Genomic DNA, 15,817 nt, shown 5'->3' with positions numbered 1-15,817 from the left:
AAAGGTCTTTGTGTTGGGCACGTGGCTGGCACTGCCCAAGCCGGGGAAGACAGCCAGCCAGGAGTCCCAGGACCAGCGCTGCAGAGCCTTCAGGGCCAGCTCTTCTAAGGCACTCTGGGACACAAAGCTAGCCAGGGCCTCCCCTGCTCACTAGCCTGAGGAGAGAGCTGTGAGGGCTTCTGAGCACCCACCTGAGTTGCACATAGTAGGTGCTCAGTAAGTATGCCTGGTGTCTGCAGGAGGGTGTGCAAGCCAGTTGGCAAAGGCTGGGGGTCATGCATGGAGCCCCTGTGGGTCAAGGCCCTGCCGGTTGCTCGTGGAGGGCTGGGCAGGCCCCCAGCTCCTGTGCCTCCGTTTCCTTGGGCTTTGAGAGGAGTCGAAGCCTCAGAGCACCACGTGCCCCTGCCACGAGCACCTGGTGCTGGGCCCAGCACCCACCCCATACTCCAGGAGCCACCTGAGTCCTCCCCACATGCAGGTGACCCCCTCTACCCCAGACAGGGCGACACAGGCTCTGAGGCCAGCGGTGGGCTCCTGGACCAGCCTGCCTGGAGGGGAAGCCTCGGCCAGTGGCCTGGCAGATGCACACCAAGGCGTCCATACGCGGGGAGGCTGGCCAGCCATCAGGCCCCCACAGGGCACCCAGGCCGGGCTCACCCGGCGAGTCACTCAAGATTTCGTCCCTGGCTCATCCAGGGTCACCATTGTACAGGTGGAAATGGAGCCTGGGAGCAGCCGCCTCCCAGGGAAGCACATTCTCACTGTGGCCCCCCAGCTCTGCTGTCCAGCTGGGCACACCCAGGAAGGGATAGTCGGGACATGCCGGAGAGGTGGGCCCAGGCGGCGCTTGGGAAGGAGTGTGAGGGGAGGTCGGGGGCTGGAGGGGCAGGCTGTGGCAAGGTGGGCAGGGGACACACTGTGGCAGGAAGCACTCTGGTGGCACAGATGCCCTCCCTGGGGACATGGGGATGGTGCCCCTGAAGAAGGTGGGCTTGGCCTGGGCAGGAGCCTGGGCTCCCTCATCCTCAGTCAAGACCCAGCACTGCTGGTTTGTGCTGGAGACCACTGTGGCCAGAGAGTCCCACTGGAAGTGGGCAGCACAAACCTAAAGACCCTGGGCCATGTGGGGCCAGGGGCGCTGCTCCCCGCTGCCCTTTCAATCCTGCTACCCGCACCCCAGGGCAGCCCTGGAAGAGACCTGCGGCCTGGATCCCTGCTGTCCAGCTGTGTGTTCGGGTGAGTGCTGTGTGAGTGGCGTACGTGTATGTCCAGCAGGGACCAGACTCCTGCCCGGACCCAGGCTCGGCTTTGGCAGTCTCCTGAATCTAGAGAGCGGGACCTGTCCCTGCAGGGTCACAGGACCGTGAACTTCCTCCTCGTGTCCTCCCATCCTGGTGTCATCGGACACTCACAGACACACTCATGTGAGCACACTCACAGGCACGATACATAGACACGCCCAGAGACACGCAGACAAAACCCAGCGACGCCAGACCTGTGCACGACGTGCACACCTTGCCCGCCCCTGTGAGCTGCCCAGGCCCTTCCTCCGAGGACCCAGGGGCCTCAGTCTCATTAGCCGGGTCCAACAGACCCAGAACTGAGCGCAGGTGGGCTCACTCACCCATTCCCCAAGGAGCCTCCCCGGACACAGGCAATGCTGGGTGTAAACAGAGGGCCACTGCCCATGAGGGACCCAGCTGCCCCTCGCCAGAGGTGGCTCTGAGCCTGCTTGACTGGGCTCACCCTGCTGCAGCCCCCGCACACCACTGAAGGCTGGTGCCCCATGTTTGCCCAGGTGGGATAGACAGACTGGAGGAACCCCAAGCTTCAGGGAGGGGCTGGGAGGCAGGTGCTGGGTGGTGCTGACCTGGGGAGCGTGTGTCTGGGATAGGGTGTGAGGGCACAGGGTGCGAGGAAGGAGGTGGGCCCACCAGCCCTCAGGTGCCAGGCCCAGGCAGGGGCTGTTGGCCCCAGGTTCACCCCACAGCCACCAGAGGCAGCAGCCAGACAAGGGAGCCAGCAACACAGCAGTCACAGTCCCCTAGGGTGGCCCCAGAGAGTCACACAGGGCCCTGACCTAAACAGACCACCCTCTGGGGAAGAGGGTCAGCAGGGTGTGGCTGCCCTCCCCAGAACCTCAGCTGCCTGAGAGAGCCTCGCCTGCCCATGAGTGGAGCAGCCTGGCACACATTGCCCCTGCCCAGCCTGCCCAGCTGCCCAACCTGCCCAAGCTGCCCAGCCTGCCCAGCCTTGCACCCCTGGCCGGGGTCAGCAGAACGGACCAAGGCTGACAAGCCCTGTCCACGTCATGCATTGTCATCTGTGCTGGCCCAGCTGGTCACTACAGGAAGACCAAGCAGGCAGCAGGGGACAGAACACAGGAAAACAGAAGGAGGCCAGGTGAAACCTGGTGCAGTGGTCACACCTGTGATCCCGCTCGGGCGGCTGAGGCTGGAGGACGCAAGCTCGAGGCCAGCCTGGGCAACTCAGCCAGACCCTGTCTCAAAATAAACATAAAGAGGACTGAGGACACAGCTTGGTAACAGGGGCCTGGGTTCCATCCCCAGCACCAGGAGGGGAGAAAGGAGGCCGGGAGGGGCTGGGGAAGGCCAGGCTGGGGTGTGGTCAGGCTGGTGCACTGTGAAGTGGCTCTGGTGGAGGATGGTGCAGAGAGGGACACCCTCTGGAGAGCTGGAACCTCCGGAGCCATCCCCCAGCCAGGAGTCCAGACTAAGGAGTGACCCAGGCCCCACCTGCCAGGGCCCAGGCCCAGGGCAGGGAGGGACTCCTCACAGATGCCAGGGTATGGGGGTGGACAGAGCTGGGCACCCAGCACTGAGACCGTAACTCCCCCTCCGCAGGGCTAGGCCTTTGATCAGAGTAGAATGTCCCCACCTCCGGCCGGGCCTACTGCCCCCCAGAGGTTTGACATCTGCCACCAGGGCCCAGCAGGGGCAAGTCCTAGTCCAAAGACCCCAGAGAGGGTCCCCGGCAGAGCAGGCCTGCATCTCGGTAGGAGCCCCCGCCAACGCCCAGAGCGATGGGCTCCTGGGCTGAGGCCGGAGCCCCAACAATGGGGATGGGAGCCCCTCCAGGCCCAGTCAGCCCACAGGCAACAGCCCCCCACCCAGCTGCCCGGTCCAGAGCGGCGTGGGCAGGGCAGGAGCCACCATCCCTTTCCTGTTTCTCCAGAGCGAGCCTGAACGAGGCTTTCCACTCATTCCTCCAGCAAATACCCACTGGCCATCCCTGGAGGTGCGTGCCCCAGGCCAGAGGACATCAGGGAGGCAGGTGTCGTCCCTCTGGCTCTTCCAGCAGCCTCTCGGGGGCTGTCCACCCACCCCCTGGACAGACCTGGGTCCTCAAGCCCTCCGGGGAGCCCTCCTGGCACCACCTCCTGTGTACTGGCCATGGGAGGCTTCAGGCCTGTCAGTCCACTTCTCTAGGTGCTCCAAGCTCTCCAGACAGTGGGCAGTGTGGTCCCCGACCCTCCGCCTCTGCTCCCCTGAGTGGAGACCCATCCCCCAGGGCCAGGTGGAGAAGCCAAGCATGACCTGGGCCCCATTTTCTGAGGACCACTGACGCAGCCTGTGGGCTGGGGTGATCCTGCCTCTTAGGCTGGCCACTTTGGGAGCAGGGAGCAGACCCAGAGGAGACTGTGAGCTTGCTTCCTGGAGTGGCCAGGGCCTCTGGGGCCAGGCTCAGCGGCTCTGGGGTGAGCAAGCTGCTCCTCCCCTCGCTCTCGTCTTCCTTGACCCCCAGGTCTCCTCCTCTGTGCGGTGCGCACGGCAGTCAGGTGAAGAGGTGCGCAGACCACGTCCTGCAGGCCAGGACACAGCTCCTCAGGGGTCACCAGTGAAAGGCCCTGGGGGACAGGAACCTGCTAGTGTTTGGAGGGCCATGGCTGCCCCTGGACCACCCCTCCCACCACTCCTCCAACCCCGCAGTGGGCATGGGATTCCAGGACGCCCTCCCACACTGCTGCAAGTCCAGCCGTCAAGACCACCACAGCCAGGCCAGTGCAAGGGCTCACGTCCTCTTGACAGCTTCCTCTCCCTGCTGGGTATGGAGAAAGGGACAGGGAGCAGCCTGGAGCTTCAGGAAGAGATCTCAGGGACAAGTTCCCTGCCTGAGAAGGAAGCAAACACGGAGAAAGATGGCCTGGGGGGAACTCATCTGTGAGCACCTGGATACAACTGTGTCTGAAGCTCATCTCCCCGAGGCTTCTCAGTCCTGGGCCACAGTAAAAGCTTCTTTTAACCAGGTGAGGTAATCCTAGCAGCTTGGGAGGCTGAGACAGGAGGATCGTGAGTTCAAAGCCAGCCCCAGCAACTTAGCAAGGTGCTAAGCAACTCAGTGAGACTCTGTCTCTAAATAAAATACAAAAATGGGCTTGGGATGTGGCTCAGTGGTTGAGTGCCCCTGAGTTCAATCCCTGGTACCAAAAAAAAAAAAAAAAAAGGAAAGAAAAAAAGAAAGAAAAATCTTCTTTTCCTCAAGGCTTTCTTGAGTTGGTTTCTGTCACCTACAAAAACAAACAACAGCGACTCCACCCTGGACCGTCAGTCCCTGCTCCTTCCCAACACCTGGGTCTTGGGCCTGATGTACATGGTCCTCAAAGGCAAGGAGAGTCAGACCCAGTTTCATTCCAAATCAGTGGCCTCAGACACCATTTTTATCACACTGGGCCCTGAGCTCATCAGGATGCACCCAGAGCTGGCTCAGAATGTCACGGGGCGGGGGGTGGGGTGGGGAGAAGACAAGGAACAAAAAAAGAAAAAATCTGCATTCCCATATTCAAATGAGCTTCTGCAGGAGAGGGAGCAGACAGCAGTCCCTCTGCAGCGGTGGCAGGCACTGGACCCAGACCTGACGCTGGCCTGGCCCTCCCTGGCAGGCCGCTGGCTCTCGGCGGGCCCTGCTCCCTCATTATTTCCCATTAGTGAGCCATGTCCTCCACAGCAGGGGCAGAGCTCTGTGGGGCCAGGGCACTAACTGGCCCTCCCTGAAGGCAGCAAGGTCTTTGCTGACGTCTCCAGAGAAGCTGGGGGCAGAGCCTCACCCTGGGAGGGCACCAGGGCCTGGGTCCACCCAGCTGGGCTCCACCGCGGCCCTTGCAGCCTCTCCCCTCATGTGCAGCTCCAGTTCAGTCTCCACACACTCGAAGCAGAGCGTCCTGTTGCCCACATGCTCCGGGTCATTCACCCCAACCATCTTTGTAAGGTTTCAGCCTAAAGCCATGGAGTGGGGACCCGTCTTCTCTCAGCTCCTGCAGGTCACGTGCCAGGTGCGGCAGGTCCTCAGCTGCACTGCCCACTCCTCCGCCTGGTTCTGGCCCTCTGTCCCACAGCAGCCAGGGGTTCTGTGAAAAGCCTCCCAAACCTTCCTGGAGTCCCCACCCCACCCCAGGGAGAGCCTCACCATGGCATGAGCTGCCCCTCGCCCCCTGCTCTCTGCTCCACTCACGCTGGCCTCCCTGTGTGTAGAAGAGCCAGACACCCTCCGACCTGTGTCCCTCCCACCTGCTGCCCCCTCTCTCCCTCCCTGTCCAGCTCTCTGCCCAGGGGTCTCTTTCTCAGTGGAGGCTCCCTGACCCCTTAACTATCAGAACCGGACCCAGGTCAATGTGGGTCTCCCAGAGGCAGGTGCAAGATGGGCCTGGAAGCGCAGAGCTTGCTGAGGAGGCCTGGGAAGGGACGGGGCAGGGAGCAGGGCAGCGACCCCAGGCCTCCCCTGCCCCTCCCTGCTGCCACCCTGCAGGTGGGGTGATGCTCCTAGCTGAGGGTCTAACCCCTGGCCCTGTGCCTCTGCAGGCTCTACCGTCCATTCTCAGAAACGGCCAGGCAGGAGAGTACCTGGGGCCCAAGTGGGCCCCTGGATCCCACTCTTACCCTGCCATGCCCACTGGGAGGCAGCAGCCCTTCTCCTCGTGCTGGTCATGGCCACTTACCCCCCTTCTTCTTGTCTGCTGGTCCCTGGGCCCAAAGAACTCAACCTGCTTGCAAAGTGGACTCATGTCTCCCCACCCCCACCCCTGAGTGTATGGTCCCTCGGGGGACAAGGACCTCTAACCCTGCAGAGCCATAGCTTCAGAACAAATTCCCCAGTAGGTCATGAGAGGGAACCTGCGGGGGCTCTCCTGCCATGGCTCCTGGATCCCAGGCACTTACGCCAAAGCTCCTGTCAGAGAAAGGTCTCTGATGGCCTGGTGGCCACGCCTGTCATCCCAGCAGTGAGGGGCAGAGGCAGGAGGATCAAAGTTCCAGGCCAGCCGGGCAACTGAAGGACCTTGCCTCAAGATAAAACATGAAAAGTAGCTCAGTGACAGAGCCCCCAGGCCCAGTCCCCAGGACCAGACAGGAAAAGAAAGCTCTGGGATTCATGGTCCGTGTCCTCTCAGGCAGTGCCCACCCTCGCAGGTGTTGTCTGTGGGGGGCACTCCCTGCATCCTATGAGGCCAACTGCTCAAGGTGCTGGGGCCAGTGGCATAGCACATTCCTGCCCCTCTTTTCTTTGTGGGGGGAGGCACGTGACCACTGAGCCCCATCCCCAGCCCTATTTTGTACTTTATTTACAGACAGGGCCTCACTGAGTTGCTTAGCGCCTCACTGTTGCTGAGGCTGGCTTTGAACTCACAATCCTCCTGCCTCAGCCTCCTGAGCTGCTGGGATTAAGAGTGTGCACCCAGCACCTGGCTCCTGCCCTTCTTTCACTAGGAAGTGGGCCCCTGGCTGGGTGCTGTTCTGTGTGGAATCTCTGGCCTCTGGACCAGAGCTCTATATGCCTCAGCATCGTGGGGCAGGCGCCGTGGCACAGGGCAGACCCACACCTGGAGCCAGCACTAGCCTTGTGAGAATCAGGCCAGCGCAGCCACGTAGACAGGCTGTGTCAGGTGTTCTCCTGGAGGAGGTGCCCTTCGGAAGCTCAGGGTGATGGTCAGACTGATGGTCAGACACTCAGGGGCAGCAGAAGTAGTGGGACTCAGCTGGTGGGAGTCTGAACTCCTGGTCCCCTAAAGCCTTTGGGGTGGCACTACAGCCAGGCCATCGTGTTTTCTGGACTGGCTGATGGCACCCCTTAGTGCATTCTGATGGGTGTTTGCACATGACACAGAATCATATGCTTGTGCCCACACCCATATGCCAGCCCCATGGCTCTGACCCAGAGCTCTCAGTCTCTGTATCCAGGACTTTTCCTCCCAGGCCTCTGACCCTCCTGCCAGGACACTGGCCACTGGCCCTAAATTCCCAGTTGCAGGGGGCCATTTTTTTCTCTTCACCAAGTGCAAGGCTGGGCCAGCCTCTCCCTGGGAGCGTCCTTCAGAGCAGGATGCCACATGGGAGCTGCACTCTGGCTGCAGCCTCTCTGGTGCATTTGTTGGCCTCGGGGCTCCACCACATGGCTGGGCCAGGAGGATGTCTGTTGGAGTGTGTCTGTTGGGCATGCTTCTCTCCCGGCTGGGGCCACTCGGGCTCATCTTCCGAGTCTGCCAAGAGTGGGCTCCAGGTCTGTGTGCTCCCAGGCAGACGGCCTGCAGGCCTGTCATAGGGGCAAAGGGCCCTGCGCACCATTAGGGCTTCTGGGCCTCATAAGGTCATGCACATGGGTGCTGACAAAGAGCCTGGCTGACAGGGGCGCTCAGCACTGCCAGCCACTACCATTACCAAACCCCTAGCCAGCCTCAGCCTTCCCTGCTCCTGTTGAACTCCATTTAGAGGAAGATGTCCAGCTCACAGAAATTTGGTAACGCACCCCGAGGTCACACAGCTGGGTCCTCAGCACCAGCATCTGAGACAAGTCCACCCTAGCAGTGGGCCCTTTGGAGAGGGCCTTGGTCCCTGAGCTCAGCCTCCTTCTCAGACTTCCTGTGAACATGACCTGCAGGATGTGGGCACCCTGTCTACTCTCAGTGTGGAAAGGGCCTTCCCCAGAACTACCATGGGGTGGTAGAGCCGAATTGTTCTTGCCCAGCTGCTGACATAGAGGCCACTAGGGAAGTGCCCTCTGCCCCAGGGGTCTGGCCCAGTTGGCTCTTGGGATGGACAGAAGGCAGGGAAGTTGTGGACAAAAGGTGGAGGAGGGGGATGGCAGGTAGGACTTCAGTGCCCTGTTCTTGTTCTGCTTTGGGTCCCAGCCTCCACTTGTCATAGGCTTGGTCAGCCTCCTTTGAGCCTCCACAATAATGGCAATCCCCGGGACAGATACAGCTGGATGGAGGCTTTACAAGGAATTTACGGACTCCTGTTGACTCTGCCCCTCAGTCCTGGGCAGTCAGTCATTTATATTCCCCATCTTGACAAGGGACACTGAGGCTCCAGCCTGTAAGGGACCCCTCCTAAACCCCACCCACCTCCATCTCCTGTGGTCTCAGGGGCCCCACACGGCACCTCGGCTAAAGTCAGCCTCCTTCCTGAGTGGTGGGAGGAGCTGGACCTGGGGGAGCGTGGCTGGGGTGAGACAGGGAGCCTGCCAGCACCCCACCCACAGAAGGCTTCAACAGTGAGTCTGATGGGGTCCAGCAGCACCCCCTGTCCAGCTCCAGGGAATTCTCCACCTTGACTGAAAGGTTCAGGCACACCTCCTGCCCACAAGCCAGTGGGGGTGGGGCAAGGGAACACTGAGAACCTGCAGAGGAGCAGGTCGGTGAGACACCAGGAAGGGGTGAGCTGGAATCCCACCCCAAGCAGGCTCCTGGGAGCCACGAAGCAGTGGGCATGCTGGGGCCATGGACCTGGGGGTCCCCTCTGCGACCAGCCAAGGGGGAGCAGAGAGAATCCCTGCCCCCACTACCCAAAGTTTCAGAATCACCACTTGGGGCTGGAAGAGAGGGCAGATCTCCACATGGCCAAGAAGCTATTGTGAGCATTGGGGTGCTCAGATGCAGCGCCTGGGGTCCTTCTGCAGCCCCTGCCCCCAGCAGTCTCGCCCACCCCCACCACCCCCCACCACTGCATTTCTGTCGTCTTTGAGGCATCCACTGATGTGAGCTGCTGGTGACAGAGCACAGTCTATGCTTCCCTCTCCCTCGGGCACTGTTCCCTGTCTGCTGTCTGATGTCTGACTGTTGGCGGGTCCCTGCCTGATGCTGGGTGACTGTTTCCCTGATTGTGGGTGTCTGTGTGTCTGAGCGTGGGCGTGTCTGTCTGTCTGCGGTAAGCCTCTCCCGCTGACTGCCCTTGACCCTGAGGATCTGAGCACGTGTGTGAAGGGAGGGGGCGCTGCCTCTCTCGCCGGCTCTCCTCCTCCACCCCTCCCGCGGGCGCTAACGCAGGCAGCCTCCGCTGCCCTGGCTGCGCTGGGAGCGCAGTGACCTCGCCTGTCCGCTGCAGCAGTAACCGGCCCACCGCGATGTCTGCCGGGGCATCAGTGGTCCAGCTCCGAGTGGCTTGCCGCTGTCCCCTCCCTCTCCTGAGGGAACTCCTGAGCTCTGGGTGGGCATGCTTCTCTCCCGGCTGGGGCCATTCGGGCTCATCTTCCCTTTCCCTTATGTAACTCCACATCTGTGCGCGCCTTGCAGGTCACCCTGGACCCTGCTCTGCGCCCTGTCACAGGGAGACTGACACCAGGGTCCGGTGCATATAGGGGGTGGTGAAACAAAATCCTGGTCAGGACACTGGTCTGGAAGACCCCCTACCTCACCCACCCCTTCTCCTCCGGAGTTTCATCCCCCAGAAACCCACTTGCCCAAAACATGAAACGAGGAGGAGGGGCCCTGAGGGGCAAGTTCCTCAGAGAGGGGCGTAGGCCTTTCTCCACCCCCACCGCAGGTCCCCGCAGGAGCCCCGGCTCCCAAGAAGATCTGGGCAAGGGTCACCAGTGCCGAGAGCATCTGGAGGGCCTAGGAGCCCAGATATCGACCCCCAAATGTGACCGCATGCTGGCCCCCAGCCCCCCCGGGCCGGGCTGCCTGCCAGCCACCGTGCGCACCCAGGCTGGGGCTACAGCCGACCGGGCGGGCACGCGGCGCTGTCCGTGGTGCTGCCCGCGCCGGGCGGGGCGGGGGCGGGGCGGGGGCGGGGCGAGGGCGCCAGCCAATGGCGGGGGCTCTGCGCGGGGCGCGGGGGGCGGCGGGCTGGGCGCCGGGCGCACTCTGCTGCGCGCTGCGCTCGGGGTGCACCGACGCTCCGGCGGCTGCTGGGGTTCCAGCTCCGCTCCCGCTGCAGCTGCCTCCCTCGCCGCCCTCTCTGCTTGGCTCCGATTTCGGCCCCATCCACTTCGGCGCTGCTTGCCCCGGCCTGGGCCCCGGCCCCGCAGAACATGCCCCGGGCACTCCCCGGGGAATCCACCTGGGCAGAGAGCCCGCAAAGACGAAGACCCCGGGCGGGGGCCCCACCCTGCTGCCCTACTCTCAGCCGGTGCACTACCCCGCGTCCCCGCGCCGCGTGAGCCTGCGGGGTCATGGAGCGCTCGCCGCCCGACGGGCTGCTGAACGCGTCGGGGGCGCTGGCGGGCGAGGCGGCAGCAGCGGGCGGGGCGCGCGGCTTCTCTGCCGCCTGGACCGCGGTGCTCGCCGCGCTCATGGCGCTGCTTATTGTGGCCACGGTGCTGGGCAACGCGCTGGTTATGCTTGCCTTCGTGGCCGACTCAAGCCTCCGCACCCAGAACAACTTCTTTCTGCTCAACCTCGCCATCTCCGACTTCCTCGTGGGTAAAGCCCCCAGACCCCGCCGGTTGCAGGAGTCCAGAAGCGCCTAGCTCTGCTGGGCCAGCGGGGCTAGGGGAGCAGACCTGGGGTGGCTCCTGCAGGCGCACGCTCCTCCCGGGAGCCTGGTCTGGGGAAGGGGCGTCCAGAATCTGTGGGGTGGTGGGAGGGGCGAAGTTCCTGGTCTCCTGGGCCGTGGGACGCAGTTGGGGAGGGACGTCACCGGGGAAAGGACCCCCGAGCCGGAGGGCGCTCTGCAAGGCGCCAGGCGCAGCAGCCGTGGGTGCAGCGCTGTCTCCTGCGCCGTTGCCAAACAAAGGCTGCGGCGGACTCAGGACGCACGGAGGGCGCTGGAGGGAGGCTGGGGGAGGGGACATGGAAGGGGGATTTTTAGAGCTGTGTTGGGGAAGGGGGCCGTGGGAAAGGCGGGGGTTGGGTGGAGAAGATGCTCGCAGGAGCGCTCTCACGTGTCCATGCTCTGCTGCCGGCTGGGGGGCGGGGCGCGCGGAGGGGGCCGGAGCGCCAGACACCTGTTGGGGCTGAGATGCGTCTCCCAGACGCTGGGAGCCGGGTTTGGCGGTGGCAGCGACTGGCGGGGACGCAGCCAAGCGCTCTTTAAGCTAGGAGAAAGGATTTCTGGGCTTTTAAGCTGAGGAGGGAGGCTGACTAACAGCCAAGGCCAGGGCTGGGGTCCAGCCTGGTGGAGGGTGGGGAAGAAATGCTCTTCCTTCTTCTCTTTGGAGGCTGAGAGAGCCAAGCAGAAGCCCGACTCTGGGTTCAGAGGTGCCATGCCTGGATCCTCCCTCCTGCCCACAAGTCCAGGGGACAACAGTGGGGCTAGGGGCTCTGTGGGGACTGAAAGCTAGCTGCCACACTGAGATGGTGCCCAGTGGGGGGATGGCAACATAAGAATAGCTGTTCCCAGACAAGCAGCTGCCCTGTCATTGTCTCCCCCCTCCCGCCAGGGCCCTGTGTCACTCTGGTGGGTCTGACCCAAGGCCCTGTCCACCACACTCCATTCTCCCACAGGTGCCTTCTGCATCCCGCTGTATGTGCCCTATGTGCTGACTGGCCGCTGGAGCTTCGGCCGAGGCCTTTGCAAGCTGTGGCTGGTGGTAGATTACCTGCTGTGCACCTCCTCAGTCTTCAACATCGTGCTCATCAGCTATGACCGCTTCCTGTCAGTCACCAGAGCTGTGAGTCCTGTGACATGGGGGGACAGCAAGTGATGGCCTCAGGGAGTCCTGAGCAGGTGGGCACGTGGAGGTGGGTGTGCGGTGCCTGGTGGGCAGGCCCCCCACTGAACTCGTGGGCACTCTTTGGCCAGGTGCCCATTCCGTCGCCATTTGCTGCCAGTAGGACTGGTCCTGGCACAGGCAGGAAGCAGGGAGTCTGATCTGGAATCATATATTCCTGCAGGAAGAGGTGTCACTGCCCAGCCTCTGCCCCAGGGCAGGTCCAGAGTGTCTGGAGGTGAGGGAGATCTGTTCCCTCTCACATGTGGGCACACGTGAGTGTGTACTCACATGGCCCCAGGAAGTCAGCCTGCGGCTCCATACCTCCATACGCACAAGACCCCTGGTGTCAGTGGGGCCACACAAGCGCCAAGGCAGGGTGGGGCCCTGGCAGTCTCTTTTATCTCCTCATCTTCTTGATGGCTCACTGCCCCCCAGGTCTTAGCAGGTACCCCTTGCTGGAGGACTAAATTCTTTCAAGTCTAAAAAGCTGAGGGACAAATGCAAAGAGTACAAGCCTGGGTCCTCTTTTTTTTTTTTTTTTTTTTTTTTTTTAAGAGAGAGTGAGAGAGGGAGAGAGAGAATTTTAATATTTATTTTTTAGTTATCGGCGGACACAACATCTTGTTTGTATGTGGTGCTGAGGATCGAACCCGGGCCGCACGCATGCCAGGCGAGCGTGCTACCGCTTGAGCCACATCCCCAGCCCCAAGCCTGGGTCCTCTTGACCACCACTTGTGGTCCTTCTCTCCAGTCACCAAGGAAGTGGGGCAGCAGGAGTTAAGTGGAGTGACATCCAGAGCCTGCATGGTAGTTGCCCCGTGTGCCGCAGACCTGGGTGTAGCATGAGCTCTGCTCACCCTCCTGTTCCCACCAGGATAAAAGCCACCGTGCTGTTGCGGGGTCGGGGGAGGGGGCTGTCAGGTCACTTCCCCTTGGGCTGTGCCTTAGGGCCCTTCAGCAGGACCCTTGGCCCTCCTGTCACCCTTCCCCCTGCTGGCTAGCTGCTTTCTGCACTAGGAGTCTTGGGGAGGACTTGCTGGCTCCGCCCTCTCTACTCCTCCTTCCAGGGAGTCCTGGAATGGGGATCAGGGAGGTTTGATGTCTTCCAGCAATGGGCTAGCATGTGGCTTCATTCCTGTATCTCCAGCTCCCAGGGGGTAAGCACCTGAGCAGGGGCCGGGCTGGGACCACCCCCTTTGGCACAGTAAGCCTCTGAAGATGGTTCAGGCCTCCTTAAGATGTTTCACATCAGAAACAGGGTGGCCCCAGGTGCTGGCCTATGCTAAGTCTGCTGCTGGGGATACACTGAAACACTGGGCCAATGACAGGACACCAGAGGGGTACACGACTGATGCAGGGGGACAGTAAAGGAGCAGGACTCTGTGGACTGCAGGAGACACTGAGACAGGGCATCAGCCAGCCAGGGGTGTTGGTGGGCGTGGGGGTGGAGGGAAGGGAGGAGAAGGGGAACATTGCTGCTAGCAAGGGAATGTGCAGAGGCCAAAGCTGGCCTGGATTTAGTCTCTCCTGACCACGTGCCCCTCTGCAGGTCTCATACCGGGCCCAGCAGGGCGACACCCGGCGGGCAGTGCGGAAGATGGCACTGGTGTGGGTGCTGGCCTTTCTGCTGTATGGGCCAGCCATCTTGAGCTGGGAGTACCTATCTGGTGGCAGCTCCATCCCTGAGGGCCACTGCTATGCTGAGTTCTTCTACAACTGGTACTTCCTCATCACAGCCTCCACGCTCGAGTTCTTTACGCCCTTCCTCAGTGTCACTTTCTTCAACCTCAGCATCTACCTGAACATCCAGAGGCGCACCCGCCTCCGGCTGGATGGTGCCCGCGAAGCAGGCCCCGAGCCCCCGCCTGAGGCTCAGTCCTCGCCACCTCCCCCACCGCCTGGCTGCTGGGGCTGCTGGCCCAAGGGGCATGGGGAGGCTGTGCCCCTGCACAGGTATGGGGTGGGCGAGGCTGGCCCTGGTGGAGAGGCTGGGGAGGCCACCCTTGGAGGAGGCAGTGGTGGTGCTGCAGCCTCCCCCACCTCCAGCTCTGGCAGCTCCTCGAGGGGCAATGAGAGACCACGCTCACTCAAGAGGGGCTCTAAGCCCTCTGCATCCTCAGCATCTCTGGAGAAGCGCATGAAGATGGTGTCCCAGAGCATCACCCAGCGCTTCCGGCTGTCACGGGACAAGAAGGTAGCCAAATCCTTGGCCATCATCGTGAGCATCTTCGGGCTCTGCTGGGCCCCATACACACTTCTGATGATCATCCGAGCCGCCTGCCATGGCCACTGCATCCCCGACTACTGGTACGAGACTTCCTTCTGGCTCCTGTGGGCCAACTCGGCTGTGAACCCTGTGCTGTACCCGCTGTGCCACTACAGCTTCCGCCGAGCCTTCACCAAGCTGCTCTGCCCCCAGAAGCTCAAGGTGCAGCCTCACGGCTCCCTGGAGCAGTGCTGGAAGTGAGCCAGCCCACCCGGGCCCCCAGCTGCTCCCCTCGCAGACCCTGTCTCCTGGGCAGCTGGGCCACACATACCTGCCTGACTCACTCCCAAGGATGAGCCACGGCCTGCGGCCCACCCGAAACACCATGGCAACCTCTTTTAGACCGTCTGCCCTGGGGGAAAGCTGGTGGGCTGGTCAGGGGCCCTCAAGGGCTGAACTGCCACCTCCTTTTGCTTCACTCCAGGAAGGTTCCAGACTTGCTGTTCAACCCCACCGACAGTGCAGTGCCTGTGGTGTCCACCATTTGCACACTTGGTAGTTACTGGGTGTGTGCTCCAGCCCCCTGCCAGCAGTGTGCCCCTGCACGTGCATACGCCTGCACACACCTGCACACACCTGCACACCTGCACTCCTCCCAGGCAAGCTGGGCCTGCCTTGGCCGCTGTCTGTCTCACTCAAGCCCAGAGCCTGGCCCCTTTAGCCTTTCCTCCCAGCTCCCTGCCCACCACGTGTCAGGTGCCCCAGGAACCTCGAAGTCGTTCTCTACTTTTCCTTTCTGGGTGTTTTCAGGAAGATGAAGAAAACACGTCTGTGAACTTGATGTTCCTTGGATGTTTAATCAAGAGAGACAAAATTGCCGAGGAGCTCAGGGCTGGATTGGCAGGTGTGGGCTCCCACGCCCTCCTCCCTCTGCTGCGGCTTCCGGCTGAGCTGCGCCAGCTGCTTCTGCCCACCCCGTCCCTGGGCTCGGGAGCTGGTTGGACCGCTGGCTCTGAGAGTGGTCAGAGTTCTAGTGCCTGCTGGGTGGGCCAGAGCCTGCCCCGCCACCCCATCTACTCAACCAGAATGTCCTAGGGACTGTTGGGTAGGGGGTCCCAAGGCTGGCAGGAGTAGTCAGAGAAGACCAGGGCCAGGATGCCCAGGGAGGGGCCGCCTTGCCACATCCTGCGCACCTGCTTTAGGTGCTCTGCATGCTCCGCTCACTCTCTGTGTGCCCGCTGCACTGCCCCTGCCACCGTGAAGTCACAATAAAGCGTATTTTTTTATTGGTGCTGATTCCTGAGGACTTTGTGGAGTGGTCAGAGTCCGTGAACTCCAATCAGAGGCTCCAGGAAGACACACCCCCCGCCCCAAAGGACATAGACACAGACCTTGGCATTCTGGATGAAGGACTTGGTAGGAGGAAATAGGTCTGCCACTTCCAGTTTAATGCCCCTGTGGAAGAAGAGGCCCAGCCATGCATGTGTGTGGGAGGGTGGCTGGGAGGGAGTCACACCAGTCTCGAGGATGCAGACCTGTGCCCCCACCCTGACAGAGCAGCCTGCCCCCAGGACAGGGGTGCCTGGCCTTCTTTGCAGCTGTGTGTCCTCACAGCCATGACCTTCCCTTAGGGAGCAGGGCAGCGAGACCCAGGACACAGGGCATTGCCTATGCACTGAGTTAGGGTCGGGGAGGGCCCTGGGCATGCCCTTGTGCTGGGTTGGGGTA

The 15,817-nt window shown here is 62.1% G+C and overlaps 1 protein-coding gene and 1 long non-coding RNA gene across 3 annotated transcripts; both read left to right on the top strand.

Annotated features, from left to right (window-relative positions):
- Positions 1-704: 704 nt before the first annotated feature.
- Positions 705-4,320, top strand: LOC143394536 (uncharacterized). The gene is made up of 3 exons (XR_013090712.1): positions 705-830; positions 1,181-1,236; positions 3,766-4,320. It is a non-coding gene; the product is annotated as an uncharacterized LOC143394536 (long non-coding RNA).
- A 6,081-nt stretch (positions 4,321-10,401) lies between these two features.
- Positions 10,402-14,816, top strand: Hrh3 (histamine receptor H3). 2 transcript variants are annotated; one of them, XM_076849234.1, is made up of 3 exons: positions 10,402-10,651; positions 11,675-11,841; positions 13,433-14,816. In XM_076849234.1, the coding sequence occupies exons 1-3, from the start codon at positions 10,402-10,404 to the stop codon at positions 14,348-14,350; spliced, it is 1,335 nt and encodes a 444-aa protein (XP_076705349.1). In that variant the 3' UTR covers positions 14,351-14,816. The 2 variants fall into 2 exon arrangements, with proteins under 2 accessions (XP_076705349.1, XP_076705350.1); XM_076849235.1 differs by lacking the exon at positions 11,675-11,841 and having other exon boundaries at positions 10,402-10,647.
- The last annotated feature ends 1,001 nt before the right edge of the window (positions 14,817-15,817 follow it).

This window comes from Callospermophilus lateralis, chromosome 3 (genome assembly GCF_048772815.1).
Source record: "Callospermophilus lateralis isolate mCalLat2 chromosome 3, mCalLat2.hap1, whole genome shotgun sequence".
Taxonomy (NCBI): domain Eukaryota; kingdom Metazoa; phylum Chordata; class Mammalia; order Rodentia; family Sciuridae; genus Callospermophilus; species Callospermophilus lateralis.
The sequence above is the reverse complement of the archived record's forward strand: the minus strand, read 5'-3'. Positions and strand labels throughout refer to the sequence as shown.